The sequence below is a fragment of the Prionailurus bengalensis genome, chromosome A1 (genome assembly GCF_016509475.1).
Source record: "Prionailurus bengalensis isolate Pbe53 chromosome A1, Fcat_Pben_1.1_paternal_pri, whole genome shotgun sequence".
NCBI lineage: Eukaryota > Metazoa > Chordata > Mammalia > Carnivora > Felidae > Prionailurus > Prionailurus bengalensis.
Genome location: NC_057343.1, coordinates 147254136 through 147282114, shown reverse-complemented (window position 1 = coordinate 147282114; position 27979 = coordinate 147254136). Strand labels below are relative to the sequence as shown.

The 27979-nt window shown below is 34.1% G+C and overlaps 1 protein-coding gene across 3 annotated transcripts in view; it reads right to left on the bottom strand.

Moving 5' to 3' along the window:
* The window catches only part of XRCC4 (X-ray repair cross complementing 4), a 247774-nt gene that overhangs the window by 148223 nt on the left and 71572 nt on the right, over positions 1 to 27979 (bottom strand). For all 3 annotated transcript variants that reach the window (XR_006299172.1, XM_043593244.1, XM_043593240.1), the window contains exons 4-6: positions 12624 to 12790; positions 6004 to 6156; positions 4810 to 4916 (exon numbers count right to left, since the gene is read on the bottom strand). Coding sequence is in view for 2 of the 3 variants with exons in the window: in XM_043593244.1 (XP_043449179.1) it covers positions 4810 to 4916; positions 6004 to 6156; positions 12624 to 12790 (427 nt within the window). In the remaining variant the exon portion in view is untranslated. The remainder of the gene's footprint in view (positions 1 to 4809; positions 4917 to 6003; positions 6157 to 12623; positions 12791 to 27979) is intronic.

The following is a 27979-nucleotide window of genomic DNA, read 5'->3' as shown; positions in this document are numbered from 1 at the left end:
CACGGGGCTCGAACTCACGGACTGCAAGATCGTGACCTGGCTGAAGTCGGACGCTTAACCGACTGCGCCACCCAGGCGCCCCCCAACAGGTTATTTTTCCATTGAATAAAAAACAAAAACAACACAAACATTAAAAAAAAAAAAAGATCAGATTCTGTGTCTCCCTCTCTCTCTGCATCTCCCTGGCTGCATTCTGTCTCTCTCACTCTCTCAAAAATAAACATAAAAACAAAACAAAACACTGTAGGTAGGATGAGTCCAGACTAAGCAGGAAGTCCTTTAAAACCACGAGGAGTTAATACAGACTAGGGGAGAGTGAAAGTGACCCATTCCATCCTCCTTTGTAATCCAGAGGCTGAGCTATAAATAGAGATCACTGCAACCAGTTTATAGATCATAATCTTAATCTGAAAGAAAGCAAAATACCCATGAACTCTAGGGCTTTACTATGCAGTTTAGTTTACTTCTTAAACTAAGGCTGTAATACCGTTGCTACCTACCTAGAAACTCTAAAAATTAAGACCTAGAAACAGTAAATCTTGCTTTATATTTTTACAGAAAATTATAAAATGTAGTTGTAGGGTGGTATAGACTGTGACATTCAAGATTCAGAATTCTTCCAAGATCTTTTAGCTAACAAACTTTTAAATGTTTTTAAAGGGTTTTCATACTATATGGTATCATACACATAAGCATGATATACTTTATTACATTGGAGTACTGTCATCAGTTATTTCCTCAACAATCCTAATGATGGGAGGGAATTTAAAACTTTGGAGGAAAAAAGTAATAAAATAGATTGCCTATGCATAAAACTGTTACTTATCAGTTTCTGTAAACTACAATATCCCTATTGTATATATATATACATCTCCAAATAAATAAAATATATATAATATATATATATATATAACAGACCTTTTCCTTGAATGAATACTGTGAATCACCAAGTGTCTTGGTCTCACTAAACTTACATTATGCAGGAATAGGGTAAAAAAAAAAGGGAACAACTCATGAGGAAATTTGGTGGTTTTAATAATAATGAAAATACATTTGCATAATAGAAATGACTACCAAGTTAAACATTTAGCCGTTTAAATAAATGCCTTTCTGGAAGAGTTAAATGTATTAAATCCCATCAACTGCTTTCCTCTTGTTCTTACTGGAGGGAAAGTGTACATGAAACTGCACTACCTACAATAAATTCAAATATTTACTTGTACAATAAGAATAGGTAATTTATTACCAAGATGGCATAATAAGTCCAGGAAAAAAGTTTCACTGCTCTGGTCCAAATACATAGTAATAATATACAAAATACCAAAAGACAAAGCTATGATTAAATATATATTCATATATCCCATGGACTACTAGTATATTTTGTCTCTGTAAAAGAATGACATATATAAGGAAAGTTATTTTTTGTTTAATACATATAATATTTTTCCTCAGATGTATGGAATCTAGTTCTTAATTCCAGATGAAGCATTTTATATCTGAGGTTCTTTTTTTTTATCCCTAACCTTAAGTTTCCTGAATAATTCTTACTGAAGCAGAAGGAAAAGAACAGCTAAAATTTAAAATGAAAGTGCTCTTAATTCTTTTTTTCATGCTCTTAATTCTTGACATCAAAACCTGCCAAAAGCAAGTTAAATGCAATAAATAAATAAATAAATAAATAAATAAATAAATAAATCAAACAAACAGGATTGGACGCCTATAAGTCAAATATGTAGTGAACTAGATTTGAATTAAAGAAAATATGCCATGTAAAACATAGAAAAAATGTACAATGAACTAAATGTTTTTTGAAGAGAAGAGAAATTCTGCCAAATTTAAAATAGTACTATTATAGTAAAGCTTTGCTTAAAACAGACTGAACACATAAAGGACCCCATTCTCATATACCCACTATTTAACCACACATTTTCTCTTCAAAAATAATTTCCATCTACTTCAAAGGTTGGTGAGATACTCTGAATAAGGAACAAAATCAAAGACCATTGTACTCAATAAAAATTCTGAACATTTAAGTTGGAAAGAGTACAGATCCCCTTTTTAGTGAACTTTCAATTACATGTGATTATTAAAGAATGACTTCATTTTTTATTGGGTCACTAGTGTAAAACAAGCATGCCCTCCAAATAAAAGGAAATTTAACTCTGATGTGCGAAAGTGAGAGTGTGTTTGAATGTGTGATCCCATTCAAATCTAATTAGAATCAGATTAATCAACCAACTTATTGAATCAATATCAGTAAATTTCCATGGCTGCAATTAGATATCTTCCTGTGTCTTTGTCCATTTATTCTGCTTTCTTTCCTGTCATTAAGCAAAGCTCCCACGTTCCAAGCTAAACAGATCCTGTCACTTGTCCATCTGATCCCATCTTCGCCCATGTACTCAGAGACAGTACTCCAGCAACTGTGGCAACATTTGCCCCCCTTCCTTCCTTAATCCCATAAATATGCAAACATGATGTTATTTCTGTCATCTAAGAAAACAACAACAATTCTTGACTCCACGTGCCCCTCCAGCAGCTAGCCAGATCTTTCCTTTTTGTTACAGTGAAACTTGTTACAAGTGTTGCCTAGGCTTATTGTTTCTTTTCCAATTATCTTGTCTCATTCTTTTTGAATTTCCTCTTCTTGCTATTCCACTGAAAACGTTTTATTAAGATCCCCAATTTGTGTTGCCAAATCCATCAGTCAGTCAGTCAGTCCTTGATCCTCATCTTCTTACCCAGTCTGTAGCATTCAACTCAGTTTATCTCTAGCTCCCCCTTGAAATACTTCCTTGACTTGCTCTCCAGGATAACACTCCTACAGTTTTCCTGCTACCTCCAGGCTGCTCCCTCAGCCTTCTCTGCTGGTCTCCTCATCTTACTGACCTCTACACATCCAAGTGTATGTACTAAGGTGGAGGCCTTGGATCACAGCCCTTTTCTGACTTCTCAAACTCCCCTGACAGCTCAGCCAGCTTTAAATATCTCCTTACTTAGCCTTCCCCCAAACTCCAAATTTGTATATCCAACTCCATACTCAGCATCTCAGACTTAATGTTTGTAAAACTCAGTTCCTAACCTTCCTCTTGTAGATTCCCCTAATTCAGTAAGTCAACTGCATGCCTTCAGTATTCAATCTAAAAAACTTACCATGGTTAGTGTCTTTCTCTCAGGAGCCATACCCAGTTCATCAACAAATATGCTGCCTCTAGACATACCTAGAATCTGCCTGTTGTTTATCATCTTCACTGCTACCACTCTGGTCTGAGCCACTCACATCCTTCACTCATTGTTGAACCAGTGTCCCACTGCTATATCTTCTTGTAAGCTTATCACACTATGTATACTCTATTCTTAGCACAACAGCCAGATTAATCCTGCTAAAACTGTAAGCAGGATCCCATCACTTGATGTTTGCAACCCTCCAACAATGTCCAATGTAATTCAAAGCAAAACTTGAAGTCCTTACAATAGCCTGTAAGGCCCTGCACATGATCTGGCCTCTCTCTACCTCATATCATCATTCTTCCTATCTTCATCTTCCTACTTTATCCGTACCTCCCTCCATTCTATTGCTTGAATATATCAATAAAAAGTTAATAAAAACTCCTGCATCAAGACCTTTGTACTACCTGATTTTTTCTGCCTGGCATGCTTACCCCACAGACAAACTTGTCACATTCTCACCAAGGCCTTTTCTGGTGCCCTGGCTAAAATCATGACCTTTGTCCTACTTCCATCCTGACATTTTCTATCATCCTTCCCTGGTTTAGTTTTCTCTTCAGCATTTGTAACTATCTACAACAGTTTATACTCAATTTATGCATCTTGTTATTGTCTATTTCCCTGACTAGAATTTATAAACTCCATGAAAGCAGACATTTTTGTGTTTTGCTCTCTACTGCATGGAATAGTTCCTGGTACATAATAGGCACTCAAAAGGTATTTGCTAAATAAATGAATCAAACATTTATTTTGAGAATACGGGGCTTCTGTCAGAAACGTAAGTGTAAGATGTGTTCAGAGGCTCTTGCCTCTAGGAAAGGTTTAAATCTCTAGAAAAATCATCCATGGGTTTAAATCTGAGGGACTGAGTGAGGCTCAGGTACTTTAACTTAAACTGTCATTTTTCCCTTCTTTTCCCCTGTAACCCATCTCCCCCATTACAATTTCTTTTCTGAATAGCGAGAGAAGACTCAACCTTAAGATAATGTGAATCATTCTACATCCCCCTGCTTACCCACCAATAGCTCTAGCTAGGTGATCTCATATGTTACAGGCAGCCAGCTTCAAGCTGGAGATAACTAGCATGAACACGTATCTTGCTTATTCCTTATGCACCCTTGTAATAAGGAATAGTATGACTTGGAGGGTGTGTATGTGTGTACGTTTGCTTATTTTGTTGCTAATGAGTTGTTGCATATTATAATAAATATTATTTTCAACATTAAGTACTTGAGGTTTTAGACTAAAAACCCTAAAAGAAGTTTTGTAGAAAAGAGTTTTTACTTTTTGTTTTTTTAATGTTTATTTATTTTTGAAAGAGAGAAAGTGGGGGAGGGGCAGAGACAGACAGGGACAGAGGATCCTAAGCAGGCTCTGCACTGACAGCAGAAAGCCTAACGTGGGGTTCGAACTCTTAACCCTGAGATCATGACCTAAGCTGAAGTCAGATGCTTAACTGACTGAGCCACTCAGGTGCCCTGAAAAGATTTTTTTCATAACATTTTTCATTACAGTTTATTATCATTAGAGTAATAAGCCAAGTGAAATATTCCACAAAGGTAATAAATGTATATCTCCTACCTGGAGCTAACACAGAGGGATCAGGCAGGTTCTCACTTTCTTCATCAGTACTTTCATCGTAGACTGCATCTCTATCAGCGGTCATTTCAGAACATGTTGTGGCTTCCCTAGAAATAGAGCAAGGTAGAATTATCAAGTGTTGGCTCACCCTTGGTTAGGTATCAAATTCACCAGTAAGTAATTATAAAAAAATGTCCCTGAAAAATACTGTAGTTAAACAAACATATATTGAAACATATGTGATCAAGATGAAAGCACTTTAAAGATTATCTGTTAACTCTCTTAAGAACAAGCTTCTCTTCTACATAATCTAAATGTGGCTAATGTTCACTGTAATTAACTCCTGAATCAGTTTCTTATCACATCATTCATCTATCAAAATACTATTCCTCCAAATTACCTTCTGTGGATCACACAGTATTAAGTGTTTTACTGATCTCGAAGCAGTCTGCCTTGCATTTGATTGCCCCAAACTTCTGAGACAGGAACCTTTATTCTTATTATGAAGATACCAAGTAAGGCACAGAGTTTAAAGTATTTGCCCAAAGTCATGTACTAATAGATATCAGTTTCAGACCAGCACCTGAACTAGGAACATCTGACATCAAATGTTATATTCTTTATATGATGACATTACTAAACCTGTGCTTTCTCTCAGTTTCAAGGCAATAGATCCAAGCCTGTATCCACTAAATAGTGGATAAATTATAAATAAAACAATAAAACAATAAAAATCAGACTAAAATAATTATAGTTGTCCAAACCATACCAGCTGTAAATCCCCTGTGACTTTTCCTTAAAAATCAAGTACACATCCACTCTCGGCCACCTGATTCCATGATTAACCACTGCTTAGACACCAAAATGATAAATGTGTATTCAACTCTACAGTTTTGCAAAAGATAAAAGTTTTTAACTAATATATTTTTAATGATGTCTAAGAATTAAACAAATAATAATTACTTAAACCATGTGACAGTTTTAGGATTTAAGTACAGCTATGACAGTGGGGAGACATGGAGAGACCATGCTGAGAATTCTCCAGCCCACTGATTCCAACAGCCAGAGCATCTCACCTCAGACTAGCAAATGATCTCCTAGGCTACAAAGTTGGCACCTAACTTTCATTAAGTTTGGGAAGAAATTCCATTTAAATTTATGTATCTGTCATCTCAAAACAGACACTCCAAATACCTTTCATGCTCAATGTTCCTTTCTGGTTCTTGAACTTCATTTAACAATTTATGCAAGCTTCTGATCTTTGCTTTCTTCTCATTCAGCACTAGAATAAACCGCTTATAAAGATCAGTCTCCAAAGCTTCCTTAGCACCCACACATTTTTCAAATCTAAAATGTAAATAAACAAATAAATAAATCATGCAGTTTTCTTTAACATTAATATTATTCAACCCAATAGTGAAGATGATTTCAAGAAAACTTTTTAAGGAAAGTATAATTAAAAGTCACTTTTATGGGTTTCCATTGATTTAAAGTTTTATATAGATAATTAAGCAAATGAGAATTTATTGTTTATTAATGTTAGTAATTTATGTAGTGAGATAAGGATCAAAATTGGAAAATGATACCAAAAAGGTTCAAAACATCTAAATGCTTAAATGTTAATAATTTATTCACATCTACAATTTATTTCCAAAAGGATATTTTTTATGGGAGAAATTTCACACCAGAGTAATTATAGCCTACGTTTCCTGTATTTTGCTAATATTACTATAATATTAACTGTGATAGTGTTTTGTGATTAAGTGATTTACCTAGTATGTTTTCCCTAAAGAGATAATGAATTGCTCCACAGCAAGAACATGACTTGTAGAGTTGTGTCTTCAGCACCAGGCATACTCACTCACATATGCACGCATATAGTGAATGCAAGTATTTAATCTGAAATTCCTATAAATGTGAAACACTATGTATCTCCAATTTTAGATACATAAACATAAAATTTTCTGTCATTTATAATTCTTTCTACAATGTTCAAATAAGTGGACAAAAGACTATACTAATTTTAATCTCCCAGATATAAGAAAGCTAGTAAGCAGAGACTGCATATGTAAGATTTGTGCATACACACAAACCATGAACACACCTATATTTTAAAGATTCAATTTCATGTAAAATATTCTTGTAAATGTAGTCTTGCTCTGCCTAGTTTTCTCTTCATTATTTATTTATACTTTTGTTGTTCTATACAGGTATTCTAGTATTTTCATGATATCTGTATTTATGTGTATATATTTCAGATATTTACAATATATAATTTCTTCAGTGAAAACTTAGAAACAAAAATGTCAAAATTTGATACCTTTGATATATATGTCCTTATGCTTTCAACAACCTACCTATCTAGAGATGTAAAGAATTAGGGCCTCTTATGGAATGAAAAGGAACAAAAAGTAGTATAATTTCTGGGAGTAATTATAGCACTCTTACAGTATAGTCATTGCCAAGGCTGTCAACTCCATAAAGGCAGGGTGCAGGTGTGTTTTATTGACTGCTTTACCCTCCGTGCCTAACACAGTGTTTGGCATTCGAGAGATGAGCAGCAGCTATCAGAAAAATGAATAAAGTAAGGGAGTTACTATGGACATCTTATAAGGAAATGAAGAACCAGTGATTCTGAAGTTATTTTTCACTCTTTAACAGCTATTCACCACTGTAATAGTAACATTTTTGATCTGCCTCAGCTTCTAAAAAATCTGTGGTAAATATTAATACAACAGTACTCCTTTTACCAAGCAAAGCTCTTTGAGAAAGATGTATACCAAAAGGTGTAGGGAAAAAAACAGAGCCAAAGCTGAAGAGGAGCTGGTAATACTGATGGCTTATTTTAAGCAGGGATATGTCAATGCATTTTTATTTCATATGCAAAGCATTATATAAACATTCTACATAATTTTCTTGAACTACTTTCTAATGTAACATAACAAAAATTTGAAGAGACGAGTAGAATATATGTACCACTAAAATACTTGAGTATATTATAAAATACTTTAAACAAAGGCAAAGTAAAAATCAATTATAAGAATGGACAATAAAAATCTTGTATATTATATAAAGTTTTAGGAACAGTAATCAATTAGTTATTTACCTGATTTAAATGCATACTTAATCTCCATATAAGTCACTTCAATAATTCTTAATTGAAAGATTCTGTGCACGTAACAATTATCAAGCACATTTCAAAACCTTTATTAAAATTAATATTTAGTATAACATATGGATTTAAATGAAAATATCAAAATAAAATATCATATAATCTGTGTAAAGAATACCATCAATCCTAATGAGTAGCATCACAACTACACTGTCCAAGTTAACATGTCTGTGATGGGAGAGCACACAATAGAATAAATGGCATCCCATGACTTCACTTCGCTTGGTTTTAGAAAACCGTAAGGATTTTCTGGCAACTAAACTTCTGATTATCAAACTGGATGTCACTTCCTAGACAAAACTAGGAAGTGGGGGTTGACTAGGAGAGAGTATTAATGTGAACAGTTTCAGGACATAAATTTATTCTTAATTATTAATTTATCAACAAATTTAGAGAACACTATCCTTCTATTCAATATTCAGTAACTAAGAGGTATATACCATCTGCCCCATCCCATTTTTAATGCCAATTCTCTCTTACAGCATTATGATGTTACGATGCCTTCCATGTTACTTGCCTCCTGTCAACCTTCCACAGAAAGAACTAGAATTAGAACATGAGGCCATTTAGTGCAGGAGAGACATGGGATTCATTGCTAAGTCAGTGATACTAAAGGAGAACTCACATACAACTAGATTCCAACTAGATCTCTAAGCAAAAGCCAAACCTAATGAAACCAAAGACAGTATCAAACAGCAAAGGACTAATGATGTTTCATCCTTTCAACAGTGACTAGGACAACAGAACAATAATGCTAAGGTTAATTATTACCCTAGGACTGACATATCTATAAATGTAGTCAAAAAACAGTTATTAAAAAAAATAAAAAAATAAAGACGTCTGGGGAAAATACTGAATATTCAAAATAAAATATTTCTGCACAGGAAGACAAAGAATCTAAGAAGAACATCAAAACATAACAAAAATAAGAGCAAAAACAAGGGAATTTCATGCAAAAACAAAATCCAAACTAAAACAGATTAAATGATAACCCAAAATAAAACAGCAGCCACATAAATGTGAACATGTGGTATTCAGAAATAGTGCAGTAACTCTTGTATTTCCAATCAGCTCTGGCCAAATTTATATCTAGGTCAGGGTTGTACAGCAAAAGAAAATGTGAATAGAGTTCAGAGGACAAAGAATACTAAAAAGAACTGGAAAAGAAAGCAGTGGTAAAGAGATTTAATAAGCCTTTAAGTACTGAAGAAGATGGTAAACAGCTGTTCCTCATCCTTTCTGACGACAGAACAAGAGGAAATGGCCTTCAACTATACCATGAAGGACTCAGATTACCAAGAGATGGAAGGAAGAATTTTCTGACTGTGACTGTTCTTAAACATTATAATGGGCTACCAAGGGGAGTTGAAGCTATCTCCTGAGGTGTTTAAAAATCAGACTGAATTCATCTGGATATAATGTGATCCTAGCTTGAAGGCAGAGAGTTAAAGTAAAAGAGCTTTCAAGGTCTCTTCTATTCTAATGATTCCATGAGTGTCAACCCCATTCAATCTGCTGAGAACTGCCTCCAATTATAGGTTTAATAACTGTAACTCAGAATAAAGCTGGAGAGTTTCTAACTTGATGTCTGAATGCAAACAAAAGACCTATTCAGTAATATAGAGCTTGAGAGTTGTATTTGAAATTAAATAGGAAAAACAAGTGAACTAATTACAGCTAATAACCCAAGGACTGGCATATAATATTTCTAATGTTTTCTCCTTTATCTAAACTATACAAAATTAAATTGATCCAGTAATGTCACTTGCTCAAAATGGAGCTAAGACTGCAATTAGTAAACAGTTAATAAAAAATAATAGCAAATATATATGTTAAAAGTCTGTACATTAAAGCTCATTCTTTTTACTCACACTGTAATTCCTCATTCCTTATTCAAATTTCATTTATTCTCTACTGTCATCCCAAATGGAAATAGCTTTAGAGTTGGTTCTGATTATAATTATACATTTTTAAATAACAAAATATATGCAAAAAAATCCCCACAAAGTAAAAAAAGAAATTTAATCCACAATTCCAGACATACACTATTAAGATTTAATTTTCTCCCTCTACATATTTTCTATCTAAAGATATACTTTGAAAAAACTGGCACTCTATTCCTCCTTTTGGTAACTCACATTTCTCTTCTTAACATGTCATTAACATTTTCCATGGTACAAGCACATGTGTATATGACTGCCTTTTGCTCATATTAATATCCTACTGTGTATTAAATTTATTTCAGACCTATCTACCATAGCCTCTAAGGGAATTCTCAGCATCTCTTTTGTGCTGCTCATCCCCTTAGCTCTCCCATGCATACACAGTCTGAAACAATGATGGGGAAGAAATGATTGGAACATGGATGGACACTCTTATAAGAGTATCAGAGGCCACCCAGAAAACTGAACTGTGTCCAGGCCTAACACAACAGTCCCCACTCTAATGATTCTCTAGTTTCTATGTCTTCAGTTACCTAACTTAGTATGTTCACAACCTATTTCTAATTTCTCTAAAGACTCTTGATCAGTACCACTGCTTTATGAAAGCTGGAGATGTAAGTCCTTTGCTCATTTTCCACTGTACTAAGGCTCTAGAGAGAGAACACTTAAGAAAGTACTGCATGGCCAAAACCATGATACATTTGTAGCTCCTTAAAATGGCCACTTTCTCCTCTGATAGAAAATAAACCATTTGAGAAATTTGGGAAATAGATAAAGCTACTAATCTAATATCTGGAAATAGATAAAGCTACTAATCTAATCTAATAATCAAGAGCCTAGAATTCTCTGGAGCAGGCTAACCTTCCTCTGCTTGAGGGGGAGGAGGGCACCCCAATGACACATATCTTCAACCCCTGAGGAAAATATGTGACCCAGTATTTACACAAAAAGAAGAGCCGGAACATAATAAGACTGGTGATGAGAGATATGGTTGTGCTTTTGATCAAATGGGAAACCCTTTGCCACAATAATGCAAAAGCACTTTCTGGGTAGTTCAAAAATAGCAAATCAAGCATCTGTGGGCTACATGTTGTATACACCCCTCCCCCACTGTCTTACAGCACAGGGTGCATTTGTCTCCACTGTCTCATCTTTGTTCCCTGCTGCTTTCCAGTGTATGGCAGTGTGTTGAATACTGATGAGATAATACCTCTTTCAACCTCTGGCAGACATTTTAAAGCAATTTGTTCAAGTACCAAGTACCCAGTCTGCATTTTTGTGAGCAATTTGTGGATCAAATTTCCTATCATCCTGAGGGTATTCTGAGTTTTAAATACAATGGCTTATCACAACCATAGCACATCTCCTTTAATTTGATTTATTTTGTATGTAAAATAGAAAAGCATATCCAAACTATAGATATAGACTCCAAAACGTGATTTCTAGCATAGATATATGATAGTGATTCATACTAACATGATTTTAAGGAGATAAGAAAGATCAAAATTAACTTATTTTTCCGTTTGGTTTCTTAATATTTACAATTTTTTTGGTCTCATTTTTATGTAATTGGAGATAAGTATTAATTCAGAGATAAAAGAAAAAAAAGATACTTTCTTAATATAATAACTGAGAGCCAAATATAACCAAGTTTTAGGTGTTAAGTTTACATATCCTGCATTACTCAAATGTGTAGAAACATAATTTCATCTAGTCAACATCCTTTTCACAAACATACACTGACAGTAGTAAACCCTTCACATTTTTCATGTTCTCTCACATTTACTTACCAATGTCCCCATAAAACAATCTTAGGGGTTGTCCTGAAAAGACTCTAAGTTAGCAAATTGTTCTTATGTTTTAGAGCTACTGGTTTGAATGAAAGATAAAAAATCATCTACTGGATATAATGGGTGTAATGATAATATTCATTATTATATACATTCCATAAAACTCTTTCAGATGTCACCATGTATGTATGTACAGACACATGCATATGATAATGTCTCCGTAGACATACCAATGTTCACAACATACATTTTATTTCCTTCAAACATCTTTTACATAACAGAGTAATAAGAAAACACCTCTGGAGCAGCCTAGATTATGAATGTTATACTTGAAAAAACGCATAGAGAAGAAAAGTGACTTTTTTCATTGTTTAAAAACTAAGAGGCAAAATCAGGAAAATAATATATTCCAAAGGTCTTATCTTGCATCTTTTTAAAATGTCAGTAGTATGAATTTTCAGTGAGCAAAATAAGTCTCTATCAGGAGCCGAAGTGCACAGCATCTGAAATAGTTACCATTTGTGTAGACATTCCAATAAGAAACCAATTGTGCATACTGACACTTCATGTCTCTTTTATATTCGTTATTAATCCTATAATTTGAAATAAATCTCAAATACCAACATCCTAAATTTTGATTAATATTAATGGATTCTGATTCTCACTGCCTGATTACCACTTACTGTTTGTTAGTGTGCCGGTGCCACCAAGTACTAATGACCAGAAAGTGTTAATGTACTACTATAATGTACAGTAATAACCAATAATTTGGTTTAATCATATTAAGTAAAGAGTTTATTTTAAATACAGGCTAGTCTACATATATTATAAGCTTATAAATCATTAACATAAAGCTATAGCAATATAAAGCGCTTAGTATTTTTATAATACAAGAATATTAGCACACACCGTCCTTGAATATCATTCCAATCTCTCAGAAGCCTTTCATTTTCCTTCTGCAGGTGCTCATTTTTGGCTTGGTTTTCCGTAATGGTGTCCAGGCAATCACAAATAAGTTTCCTAATGACCTCAGCTGGACTTGCAACTTTCTCTAGATTGAAGGAACCAAGTCTAAACTAGAACAAAAGGAAAACATTATTAGTTTGGGGAGAAGATCAAAATCAAGCAACGCAGTTTTAAATATACATCATTTCTTCTGAGGGGGAATAAAGTGTAAGATTCAAATACAGTGCATTTATCAAGTATAAATATAGTGAAGAAAAACTGGGCAATTTCCTACCTTCTTACTGAAATTTATCATAGAAAACAACATATAACCCAAGAATAACTTGTATAAGTGGTAAATCACTCTCCCACCTCCTACTAGAAAACAACTGAGTACATATAAGCATACAACCATTTGTTTGCTACAACTTAATGTAAGTCCCTACTCAAAGTAAGAAAAGGAATTGTACACAGAGATTTATACTGTAGTTTCTGTTAATAGCGATGATAACAGAATAACTGACATAATCTATTTCTAAATAAAGAGCAAAATTTTAGTAATAGTTAAGAGACATGCAGGGTTTCAGGAAACTGATAAACCCAGTACTTACTTATGTATCAAAAACCAATAATGTGTTACTATAAATTACAAACAATAATATCAAATGTCAAGTTTGTGTACTTCTTCATAAAGGTAAGACTTGTGAAGATATATTCTCTACCGAAAGGCACATAATAAAACAGTATTAATACAGTTTCATTATATATATGGAATTTAGGAGGGAAAACAGCATCTCCTCATTTGGTAGATAAAGATCCTGAAATATAGTGATTTAATCAGAAATATTCTTACTAGTAAAATTAAAATTATTGTAACAACTAAAATAAGATTTTAAAAATAATAATTACTATATAGTTACTATGCCCTGCAGCTGAAATTTAACTCAAGCATAACACAAATACAAACTCCTCTAATCATCACCAAAACAAAACTATTATGTCCACAATACAGATTAGTAAACTGAGGTTCAGAGCAGTAATCTAATATACTGAAGGAATAAAGTCACAATCATACTATGCAATGCTGTTACGCTGTTTCCTGACATTAAAGGATATCCTAATTAACAAACTAGTAAGAGCAAGAATTAGGTTCAGAAACCACACATAACTCTGAAGGGAGATTCTAACGGGATGGAGTTTGGGGCAGAAGTGGGAATGAAACTGAGGGTTTTTAGTTATTTTTGGTATTTTTTGGGTTCCTAGATCAGTAATTTCTACTATGACACTCATCTATAGGAACGTTTCTAAAATGTCTCGCTTTTCAAAAGATTGTTTCTATAAACGTGTTATATTCAAACTGAGAAGTATTTAACAGTGATTGATAATTCTGAGAAAAAAATCCTTATTATTCAATGTACAAATAAAGCTGCAAGTCAGTAAAGTGAATATCCAATATTTATAATAGGTAGCATTTCATAAGACATTTCAGTTAATTTATATGATTTAGGAATATTTAGGGCCATTTAGGAATTTTTAGGATAATTTAGAAATAATTTAGGAACATTCAGGTGTTTAACTCCACAAAGTAAACTGTTATGGATAAATTGTGCTTACTAATTTGCTTTCAATTTTCAGAGAGAAAGCATAAATAGATGTCTTAATACCACAGAAAATCTGCCAGAAGGCTTAAATACTGATAATTCCTAGTTGTTGAAAAGCATTCATTTATAGTCACTTAAAATGTAAAGAAAAACAAAGAATATTAATATTCTTCAGTATTATACTACATTTGAAAGGACTAAGTAGTACTGTGGTAGCTACACACACACACGCACACACACACACACACACACACACAAAAAGTGTGTATGTATTTGTATGTGTTTTTGAGACCCAAGCAGATCAGATACATCTGCTTAATTCTTCAATTTGTTTCATCTCACCTTTTCCTGTTTCCTAACAAAAGAAAGTAAGTCAGATTAAGAAAAACTCTTTATTTCAATGAGTACAGGCAGTTGTAATAGGCTTATATATGTAAGCAAAATTAAGCAATTGAAGTAATGTTTACCAAAAGAGACCTAGAAAAGGTTAAGAATTTTTATTTATTCAGTTGAAATTATTACAGACTATTTGTCACATCTGATTTATTTATTTCTCACACACTTAGAATCAAATGGCCTAAAAACATTTGCAGTTTTCGCATATGAGTCCTTTTATAAGCAGAGGAATTTAAATTAAAAAAGTTTTATGTGTGTGAAGCATACATAAATTGAAAGTAGATTTGAGGGCAAAAAAAGAAAATAAATTTTTGCATTTACTTTTTGAAGCATCTGCTAGTATAAACAAACCTAAAAAAATAAAGATAAAGATAACCTATAGAATATAACTTTTTGAGTTGATACAAAACAGAAGAAAAGTTAAGCTTACTGTTAGGTAATAGATTACATTATCAGTAAAGCGTAAACCCACAAACTAACTCTGTATTTCCTCATTATCAAAATTGTCAGCTAGCTTTGACTAAGATGGACATTTTTAGAAGGGGAGAGTTTTTCATCATTTGAAAGTTTCAACAATGACAAAGGGGTAATGAATTCATGCCACATGTTGATCCTGAATAAAGTAATTGGTAAAATACAAATGCACAAATAAACACAGGCCCAGCCCCCTAATCTTCTATCTTAGAGAAGGAAGAAGGGACAAATTCTAAATGACTAATAACAAGCAACTTCTTTCAAAATACCATTTACGCTTATATATTCAAATTCCAAAAGAGAACTCTTAAATCTTTTCTTGGCTATTCACTTTAGTATAAACCTAAAATGTCATTTCTTCTTAGGAATAAGAAACTATTTTCTGTTTCTACTTTCTAATTATATTCACTAGTTTTTGGACCTTTAAATGGTGTGAACATGTTATTCTAAACAATGGAAATATACAAGAAGTATCTAGAAATTCAATCCAAGAAGAGAAATGTACTTGAAATATTCAAGTTATTTCTTAGAAGTAAAGTTATATACTCAGAGTTCAGGTTCTTTCCAGTGGCCAGATGAAAGAGAATATATAACATTAGTAAAATATACAAAATAAATACTGTGAATAACTACTAACCAATTCCTGGGGAATCGTTTGTGGCTACTGTGAATGTTTCTGGGGAGAGGAGAGTTGTCAAGGTGTGAGTTGATATTCTGCTTAGAATACATCAATTAAAGAATCTGAGCTTTGATACATTATCAAAGTAGTCTAAGTTATCTTGCAGAAGTAATCTTTGCTACTCTCCCAGGAACCAAAATATAAAGCTAAAGGAAAAGGAGGAAAAAAGATACTTGATGTTATTGCTAGGCAAATAAATGATGCTCAGATAGGACCTCATTTCTTTTCAGTATGTGTTTTTAAATTTATTCCTATCAGAGAGAAGTTTAACTGTCTCTAGATATGTATACAGTAAAAAAGTAAAGCTTGCCCATTATAGTTTATAATACAGAATGTTTTGACTATTTTAGACAAATACATAGTCTCCAAAAACACCTCCTGAAGGTCCAGGCCCTGGACAGTGTATGACCCCTTTTTAATACAGCAGAACTTGCAGGGGCAAGACACATAACAAGTTAGTAAAACAGGTAAAAGACAAATACATAGTTACATATATGTAGCTTTGATAATACACAGTTGCAAAATCCAGTAATACAGGAAATCAGTCAAGTTAAATAACAAAAAAGAAGCTGAACTGTATTACTTTGGTCTACTTATGTTAATTATCACTTGCTCATATTTTGGATTAAATATATTTTTACAAAGATTTGTAACATGAACCCTTTGGTTTAGTGGACTGTTGAAATGTTTACTTTGTATTTAAATAAACAACATTACAAATGTACTTCCTAAAGCAGTAATATGTCTAAGTTGACAATTGGTCAGATTTCTCTTCTAAACTCTCTAGAACTTAGAAAAGAATACCAATAAGGACTTCTTCTAAAAAGATAAGACAGTTATATATACCGTGAGACCACTAATCTCACATTTCCAACTATTTTCTTGTAATTTCTTACAGCTCATTAAAAAAAAAAGTTTAAATGTCTGAAGATGATTGTATGATCAAGCAAGACTCTGCATATTTTAGATCCCATAGGTTCTTACAATCAAAATGCAATAATCTAAAAGTGAGAAATATGCTGAACTCAAATTCTAGTGTTGCAAAATTATTAGAATTCTAAGGCCATGCTATATGCTTTCATATATTAAGTATCATCTAATAAGTCTTATTTTGGTCTTCATAACTGCAAAAATCATTGGTGGACGTTAGAGAATCCCTGACAACAAAAACCCCAAAAGCGTGTGTAGTAAGAAAATCTCAGAAGTTACTTCTACTTTGAATGACTATAAATGTTCACTCCACTGCTGTCTTAAACCAGATGATGAGTCTTTTGGTTCATGGGAAATACAGTAAAATCTAGATTTATCTCAGCCTAATTAAGACTTAATATTAACAATGAAAAATTATACTACACATGGTTTTAGCATCAACTGAAAATCTTTTTATAGTAACTGAATTGGGGAGAGGGGTTGAGGGCAGGAGTTGTCTATTATTTGCCTGTTACTTTATTTTTGGTATTAGGTGCTAATACATCGTGCCTTGGATTCCCTGACAGTCTTTTAATCTCATAATATTTATCTAATCACATGTGTGCGGTATGTTTTTCTATCCTCCACTCAGACGTGAAATTGTAATATTTCTTGGCATGGTCTCTTGACCTACTTTTCTTTTTTCTCCATAGTTATAGGGTTATCCACAACCACAACTTCCATTATTACAGATAAACTGAAAACTGCCAAATGTGTATCTGTAGATGGGGGCCTATCCTAAATCCCAGACTTATATACACAGTTAACTCCCTTTTGGAAGGGTGACAGCAGGATGACCTACACAAACTTCAAACTTCAAATGCCAAAACAGAATTCATTGTCCATCCCTCTCACTACTCAACTAGCTCCTCCCTGCATTTTCCAATAGACATTCACCATTCACTCAGCTATACTTGGGTGGTCTCGTGAGTGAGTATGGACATCTATCATAGCACTACAGTATTTACTCTTTTTCTTTTTTGTAGTAGGCTAAAAGCTGCAAAGGAATAGCAGCTACATATTACTCAGGTTAGTATCCCCATTCTTGTACAGTGAAACACAGAATACTTCGGACTTTCTGGTACTATGTACGAGGCATTGGAGACATTGATGTGAGAAAGGAAAACAATGTCTGCTCTCTTGGAGCTTTTCAATGGAAAGAGTTGGTGGTACACAATGATTATAATTTCACACAGCTGTAGAATCAATGAAGAAAATAAAACAGGTAATGAGGTTGCGACTAGAGGGCAGAATATCTTTAAATACGGAAGTCAGGAAATAAGACCTTGCAAAAACTTAGGGGGAGAACACAGGAGATGGGATGGAAAAGGTACAGGAGGCTAGATCACATAGAGCTTTTTAGGCTGCAGCAAGAAGTTGAGAATTCTAACTAACAAAAAGCCACTGGGAGATTATAGGAAGGATAATGACTACTTAAATACTACACAGCATTTCCTCTAAGACTGCCCCTGATTATCTCAAACTCTTAGTACTCATACTGTGTAATCCTTTCCCCTTGAGTGTGGGCAGGTCTGTGTCTTACTTCTAATAAATGGAATAAAGCAAAGGTGACACACATCACTTCAATGATTAATTTATATAAGATTGTAAAAGCTATCTTGCTAAGGAACTCTTCCCTTGTTGGCTTTTATGATGCTAGTAGCCATGCTGGAGAAGCCCATGCAGCAGGAAACCAAGAGTGACAGCTGGCAAATAATCATTTAAAAACCAAAGGAGGCCTCTGACCAACAGCCAGTGTATTAGATGGGTTCTCTATAGACACTGAAACAATAAGACGTTTATACATATAAGAAGAGACTAATTCTAAGTAATTGGCTGACATGATTATGAATGTTGGCAAGTCCAAAATCTGCTGGGTGAACCAGCAGGCTGAAAGTCTAGGAAGACTCAATGAAATCTGTTGGCAGATTTCCCTCTTGTTCTGGCGAAGTCAGTCTTTTGTGCTATTCGGGCCTTTAACTGATTGACTGTAGCCCTCCCTTATTTGGAGGGCACTCTGCTTTATCCTAAGTACACGAATTTAAATGTTAACCTCATCCAAAAACCTCCTCACAGAAACATCCAGAATAATGTTTGACCACACATCTAGGCACCCTAACCCATCCAAGTTAACACATAAAATTAACCATCACAGCCAGCAAGGAACTGAAGCCCTCAATCCAACAGGTTACAAGGAATTGAATTGTGCTACCATCCATATGACCTTAAAAACAGACCCTTCAGCTTAAGATGAGACTCCAGCTCTGGCCAAAACCTTGATTGATTGCAGTTTTCATATGTCCTAACAAAGCCTTGCCTGAATTTCTAACCCATGGAAACCATGAGTTAATAAATGTGTATAGCTTCAAGCTGCCAGGTTTGTGATAACCTGTTACTCAACAATACGTAGTACAAATATGCTTTAATATTACCAGTCTAAAAACAAAAGCAAAACAAAACAAAACCTTCTTAATGCCGTATCTCTGATTCTAGCTACTGTTCATTTGTTTCTATCATAGCACAATTTCTCCAAAAAATATATGTAGTATCTGTCCTGCTTCCAACAGTTACTACCTACACATGGGCTATGAAAGTTTAAATTGACTAGAATTAAAAACTGAGCTTCTCAGTAACACAAGCCACATTTTATTGCTCAATAGCCACATGGGGCTAGTAGTTGCTGTATTAGATAGCACAGATCTAGAATCTATCATCCCAGAAAGCTCTTTAGCATAGCATCGATCGGTTTCCTCATTTTATTACATCCCATTTTCTCTTTAAATACTCCAATGTATAAAAAGGCTTTTTATAATCTGGCCCATGACTACCTAATTGCAGCTCTCACCATTCCCCTAACTTTGCTATTGCTAGCCACTTGCTTTCTTTATATACTTGACCAGGTCAATTATTCCCATAGGTAATAGACAGCTTCTCCGAAATGTAATGGTGCTCCTCCCAAATGTCTGTCTACACCCTACTTCCTACAACTTGTGAATATGTTACTTTCTACATGAAAAGAAACTTTGAAAATGTGTTAAGGACATATACCTGGAGATGAGGAGACTATTGTGGATTATCTGGGTCAGCTCTATCTATTCACATAAATTTTTAAAATCAGAGAACTCCCTTTCTCATGTACCATCAGAAGGACATGTAATTTGAAAAGAGGCACAGAAAGATGCAAAATTTCTGGCTTTTAAGACAGAAGGACACCATGAACCAAAATGTGGGTGGATTCTAGAAGATGGAAAAAGGTAAGGCAATGGGGTTCTTCTATAGAACTTCCAGAAAGAAATACAGTCCTGAAGACACATGGATTTTAGCTGAGATTACCTGTTTTGGACCTTTAATCTACAGAAACATGGGATAGTGAATTTATGATGTTTAAGCTATTGTTTGTGGTTATGTGTTACCATAGCAATGAAAAATGAATATAGTGTATCAGGGTCTGGTAGGATGAATAATTGCCACCCCGTGACACCCACATCCGAATGCCCAGAATCTGTGAATATTACTTTATATGGAAAATTGCAGATGTGATGAAATCAAGGATCCTGAGATGGGGCTATTATCATGGATTATCCAGGTGGCTCAATGTAATCACCAGGGTGCTAATAAGGGGAAAGTAGGAGATAAGACTGAACAAAGACTGTGATGATAAAAACAGACTCTGGAGTGATGTGGACAAAGGCCAAGGAATGCTGACAGCCTCTGGATGCTGGGGAAAAAAAAAAAAAAAAAAAAAAAGGAAACCACAAAGTTTGTGGTACTTTGTTACAACAGTAACAGGAAACTAACAGTCTTTGCATGTTCCTCGAGAATGTTCTTCTACCTGAATTTTATATGGCTTCCTCCTATATTTTATTCAAGTCTCCGTTCAATGTTACCTCTAGAGACTTTCTTGACTACCCTAACTATGATATAAGCATTCCAGAATCCTCCAAATAGTCCTACAAAGAAATGCCAACAGTACAGGTATTAAGAAACAATATTTTATAATCTCTACAGCAGTTCTCATCGTCTTACATCATTTTATTTATACATGGTTATTGTCTCCTTTCCCCATGCTCACAACAGGGATTCAAAATTTGTTCATTAACTGAGTGAATGCTTGGTAACAATGCTGCAAATATTTTTTTGGTTTGGAATATTACTTGTGTAAGTAATGCTCTATAGCATTTACATTTTAATGTATTTAAAATCTAAAATCAGTTTCCTTTGGGGTGCCTGGCTGGCTCAGTTGGTACAGCATGCAACTCTTGACTCTAGGTTGTAGGTTCAAGCCCTACACTGGATAAGTTTACTTAAAAAATAAAATCTTAAAAAAAAAAAGTTTCGTATTAAGGCCTTTACAAATCAGAGAAGTAACTATTCACCTATATTTTAATTTTTAATTTCTTTCTCCAAATACATAAGCAATGTTTTCTCACCATTTATTCAGTGACCTATTCTCTCCCTATAGATATAAAATGCCACCATTATTAGAAACTACATATTTACTGGGGCACCTGGGTGGCTCAGTGGGTTAAGCATCCAACCCTTGGCTTTGGCTCAGGTCATGATCTCACAGTTTTGTGAGCTCGATCCCCATGTCAGGCTCTGTGCTGGCAAGTAGATCCTGCTTGGGATTCTCTCTCTCCAGCCCTCCCCCACTCATGCTATCTCTGTCTCTCTCAAAATAAACAAATAAAACTTTAAAAATGTTGAAAAACAGAAAATACATATTTATGTATAGTTAAATGAGTTTCCTATTCAGTCTCATCAGTCACTATTCTTTTACTAGTGATAGAATGCTCTTTTAATTATCATAGCTTTATAATAGGTTTTATTATTAAAGACAGTAAGTTCCATCGCACAATTCCTTTTCAGCATTGTATTGTCTAGTTTGCCAAATATGTCCCAAGAGTTTTGACTGTGAATTTCAGACAAGGCAAAAAACAAACGAAAAAAGCAACTAAAAATTACTAGGAACTTTGCTTGGAATTACATTCATTTTCAAATTATTTTATAAGGAATGAACTTATTTCCAATATGAATTAAATTAACAGTGCAATTCCTCCATTTAGGACCATTATGTTTCTCTATCTAATCACTGGTTATTTTTATGTCCTTTGGTTAAGTTTCTCATTGTTTATTTGGGGTTTTATGTTTGTTTGTTTGTTTGTTTGTTTTATTTTTAATCTTACTCCCTACACTCCAGCTGATAAGATCATCAAATAATCTATAGGTAAAAATAGAAATTCAACTGCTTACTCAGTCTTATTTTTTATTATTTTTGATACTTTTGTCACATCAAAACAATTATACGATATATGGGAACCTTAAAATCTCTATTTTAAAAGTTTTTTTTTTTTTTTAATGTTTATTTACTCTTGAGAGAGACAGAGACAGAGCATGAGTGTGGGAGGGGCAAAGAGAGAGGGAGACACAGAATCTGAAACAGGTTCCAGGCTCTGAGCCTTCAGCATAGGGCCCGACACGGGCTCGCACTCAGGGACCGTGAGATCATGACCCAAGCCGATGTCAGATGGCCAACCGACTGAGCCACCCAAGCACCCCAGAAACCTCTACTTTAAAATCCCAATACTGAAATTTATTTTCAGTGGGTCCAGCACAAGCAATGGTGATTGCTGTATTCAAAATAATGACTTCTCCTATAGAAGATTTTATATATCTAAGCACTGATCATGAAGGATTTTGCAAATGAACCACAATAGAAAGAGCACGTAAGGGCACAAAAACCTCCGTTCTCTTAAGTCAGTAAGAATTTGATTTGTCTTCTAAAAACAAGTGATTACTTTTACCCAGTAGCATTCCAGAGCGACTATTGACAGAGAAAAATCCTCACTGGGGCTGGGATCACTGCTGTCACTTTGCTTTCGAGGCCTCACAGAAACAGTAAGCAAGAGAACACTGGACAAAACTTACGATAAAATATCATGCTTTGGAACACTTCAGAAATGTAACTGTTAATAAACCATAGTATAAAATGTCATAGATCACTTATTTCTGAACTTAAATCAGTTTATCCTGTTAAGGAACAATTGTTCAGGTCTCTCATAACATTCTCCAGGAAAATTAAAACAGTAGAATCTTATATATATTTTTTCTGATTATAAAATTCTGGCCTTTTGTCGTTTAAAAATTTCAGAAACTTAAGGTCAACCAAACCTCCCTATCCTGCCCCCAAAGCACTGAACTATAGTTTTTTGATGAAATAGCATGACTGGTTAAAAGTCATTATATTGACATCGGAAACTTTTTAGACACAAAATATTTTCATAAAAACTTATTGTGTTAACTATAACTCCAATATCCTTAAAATCAATTATCATAAACTAATACACTCAAACTAGTGATCCTTAAAAAAATCACAGAAGTATCAAGTATCTTTAAATTCTCAATTTAAATAAAATGATACAATATGACATAAAAGACAAAATACACTCATTTTTCTGTATGGTTTATGAATTTATTTCAAACTATTTTTAAAGTTTAATAATTATCTTTTTAAACCATGGATTAAAAGTTCTTCTGCCACATTTTTTTCATTCAAAAATATTTACTAAGAATCCTAAAAAAACTTTACTTATAGTAATTCAATGGCAGATCTCTAGCAAATAAATTTCTATCCAAAATATTTATACAGAAAAGTAATAATATTTACTTTGATCTATTCCCTTATATATCTAGAGACAGGATAAAAACAAATTATTGGGCTAAAAAAACATTTTTAAATTTTCAAGGTTTTTTTTTTTTATTGAATAATCAATAGGAAAGCAGCCTATAGGGTGTAAAAATTATTATCTTTTGTACTTGAGAAGTGAAGGGCACAATGGATGGGAACACAATATTTAACTGAATTTTCTTGCAAAGAAAAATGTAATTAAGAATTAACATTAAGGTAGTTCCAATTCAGGTAATGGCAAAGTAAGTTGTATGAGACTAACACTCCTGGAGGGTTTAACTTTGAACCCAAAACCAAAAAACAAAACCTATCAAGGGATCGGAGAATGACTGAAAGCAGACAGCAACCAGAAGGTACTCCAACAAGGTGAGACCCATGTTTCCTTGGGGTCCTCACAGGGCACTCTCCCCTGTAGTAGAGCTCATATAAAACAAGAAGAAACCATAATACTGACTTGAGGTATCAAAGAATAAAATTCATATAACACACACACACATACACATACACACACACACACAAATAAATAGATGGAAAATAAGAGAAAATATAAGAAAATCAGAGGAAAAGTACAGTACAGGATCAGTTAAAATCCACATAATAGAGTTAGCCGAAAGAGAAAACAAAACAGAAAAAGAATTTAAAAAGCAGAAGAAATATATGAACTAAAATATTTAGATTTCCAGATAGAAAGTTCACTAAGGCCCCAATACACTGGATTTTTTAAAAGACTCATATCAAGATGTAACATTAAATTTTGGAACATTTGGGACAAAAAGAGAATACTAAAAGATTCCAGAGCAATAAAAAAAGTTACATGTGAATGATCAGGAAGTGAAATGGCACTAGATTTCTATAGCAATGGTGGATACCAAAAATCAACATTTTTATGTCTTCCAAATAATAAAGAAATATTCAGAGAATATGTTCCATCAATGTGATGAAATAAACCAAATTATATCAAAACATTTTTTAATAACAATAAGTGACATTTATTGAGTACTTAGTATGTTACAGACATTTATCAGTTAACAGAAAAGTCTCTCTGGGGCCCCTAGTAATAAATTCAGATTTTGAGCTTGGCTCTAAAACTAAAAGAGTATAAGAAATATATGAAGTATATAGTCAGTAAATTTCTATAGAATCCTATGGGAAAACTTGAAATTCAATGAAATACTTTCTTTAGTTTCTACTATGTCTATGTACAAGGCAATCTACGTTATACAAAGATAAGCCAAAAAGATTATCTGCTTTACATAAATGTAAAGAGAGTAGTGTTTTTTAAATTTTTTATATGTTTTTATTTACTTTCAAGAGAGACAGAAACAGCACAAGTAGGGGAGGGGCAGAGAGAGAGGGAGGCACAGAATCTGAAGCAGGCTCTAGGCTCTGTGCTGACAGAGGGGCTTGAGCTCATGAACCATGAGATCATGACCTAAGCCACAAGTTGGACGCTTAACCAAATGAGCCACTGAGGCGCCCTGAGAATAGTAGTATTGTATAAGACCTACAATGTTAATAGATTAATTTCAGAAAACTCTAGGGTCAGCTGGGTGGCTCAGCTGGTTGAGAGTCAGACTCTTGATTTCGGTTCAGGTCACGATCTCAGTCATGAGACTGAACCCCACTGCAGGCTCCACACCAAGCATGGAGCCTGCTTAAGATTCTCCCTCTCTCTCCTTCTGCCCCTCTTCCCACTTCATTCTCTCTCTCTCTCTCTCTCTCTCTCTCTCTCTCTCAAATAAAATTAATCAATTAATTGAAGGGGTACCTGGGTGGCTCAGTCGGTTAAGCGTTCGATACTTGGTTTCAGCTCAGGTCATGATCTCAAGGTTTAGTGAGTTCAAGCCCCGCACTGGGCTCTGTGCTGACAGTGCAGAGCCTGCCTGGGATTCTCTTCCTCTCCCTCTCTCTGCCCCTCCCCCATTCATGTTGTCTCTGTCTCTCTCAAAATAAATGAATGAACTTAAAAAAAATTAATTTATTATAAAAAGAAAAATCTATATAAACCATCATACTCAACCATGAATTTTGAGCTTTTAAAAGCTCAAGGTAAAAATGTAGCCAGACAAAAATTGTGAAATACTGCAGTACTAAAATTAGTTTCAATGAAATAATGTCGCTATTGCATGAAATACCAAATGTTTTGTGGTAACTATGTAAATAAGTCATGTTACATAGAATAGCACCTTGCTGTTAAGCAAATATTAAAAGCAGAAACCTAGTTTTAGTTAAATCCAAAAGAAATCAGTTGTTTTGGCATACTGTTGTTGTATTTCTGTGACCTACTTCTTATAAAGTAGCTCTCAAATGAGAATACTTACTCGTTGCCAAAAATGTCCAAATGGTATAGCAGTTACTGTATTTTGACAATATAATAATTTCAATTTATTCAATGGGGTGCTAAGGGATAAATCCCTAAAACTAGAGTGAGGGTGCAGTGGAAGAAAGGGTAACAATCTGAAAACAGAGTATACAGTGAGATACAGAGTTATATGAAGAGTTATAGCCATGGGGAAATAATGTCAGATGCAAAATGAGTATTTCATACTTTTAAAAGGATAATTTTTCTCTGACTGTATGACTCAAAAGGTCAGATCAAAGACGTATGTTCAACTATGAGAAATGTTTTGCCACTGTCAAGGTTATAATTTATTAAGGGAGAAAAAAGCATTCCCCTTAATAGTTCATAAAACTGTAGAATGTAGACTCTTTAAAAATTACAATGATTTTATAAATCAGTGTTTGGCTATAAACTGAAGAAGGAGGCCACAATGCCTGGTGTGCCTGTCACATACAGAGCTCCTTATGGGAAAGGTAGCTCCAAAGAGTTTATTTAATTTTTAAACAGGTGGGTGAGCTTCAAGTTTATGGCAGTCTTTTATAAATTCATGCTTTGGATAAACTCAAATTTGCTACCCAAGCATTACTAACTGGATCAAGGCACAAGCCAAAAAAAAAGAAAAAATTACATAAGGATTATGAGGATGGCTTTTGAAATAAACTCTTCCCAAAGGGATTCTATGTATTAAAGGACAGTAAATGTCATATTCCATGTCCCCTTAGAATTACCAAAGTGGTGATTTTAAGCAAGCAAAACAAGGACATTCCCATGAGGTTAGGTTGCTTTCCTAAACTGGACAGAGCTAAGATTTCAGTTCATCATACAGCAGTCACAGGAGCTAGAAACCAGGCATTACTGAGTGGCCAAAAGAGGTGGTTTTCCAATCTGTACCTACCTTCCCCTTAACCCAATACTCTCATTTGTATGGTTATTCCTAACATACCTCTATCCTCAAATCTGTATACACTTCCTCTTACTGATCTTAAGAAAACTGACCAATTTGGCTCTACAATCTAGAAATATTTTCTGCAGTTGAGTATCTATTAGACTGGCTACCTCAAAAACAAATTACTTAACATATGTTTAACTGAGATTTTCATTTTTAACAACTATAGATCTTAGCAACATCTGTGCTTAATGAGCATAAATTCAAAGTCTACTTTAAATTCTGAGGTTGTCAATGTAACAATTAAATTGGCTGTAAGAGTCAATTCCTAGACCTAAATGTCTATGGAAGACTGACAATCAGATTTAAATTCTGATTGTTCTTCATCCATGTCTTTCTTCCTATGCATATCTTCCTCTTAGCTAAAGCTAAAAATAGGAAGAAAAATAGAATATGTTATAAAATACCCTAAAAATTTCAGATTTCCTTCCATATTTTATCCACATTCTTTGTACTTAAATGGAAAACAAGATATACATGAGATAAATACTATAGTCTAGATGAAGTTCCCTTACCAACAAGCAGTGACTAATCTTTGAACTTCAAAATCTTGGGACAATGCTACTGCCCAATCTATCTATCCTAGTTCACAGGTATTATATAGACGGTATTTAAGAAGATAAACTACCATATAGCCTCAAGGAACCGTTCATTCTTATAATTTAATTCAACCAACGTTTTTGAGGAACTTTTCATGAAATACTAATACACACATCAAAGCAACAAAGAGGAATAAAGCAATGTCCACCTCTGCAAAGAGATTTATACGGAGGAGACTTATAGGATATACCCATTATTTATGACGAGAAGTGTTACAAAACTGTGCCCATTAGTATAGTATTCAATATTTTTCACAAGGACATCAATCCCAGGATAAGTATATTTTCAGGATAATAGTAGCAGCACGAAATATGATCAAAATACCAACATATAGGACTATATTCAGACTCTCAATATCAAGAATGACTAAAGCAAGTGTGATGATTCATTGTATATGTCAACTTTACAGGGTCACTGCATGCCCAGAGAGCCAGTTAGACATTATTTCTGGGTGTGTTTGTGAGAGTGTTTATGGAAGAGATTCGAATTTGAATTGGTACAATTGAGTAAAACAGATTACTCTAAGCAATCAGTTGAGGGCCAAAATAGAACAAAACGCAGATGAAAGCTGAGTTCACTTTCTGTCTGCCAACTTAAGCTGGGACACAGATCTTTTTCTGTCCCCA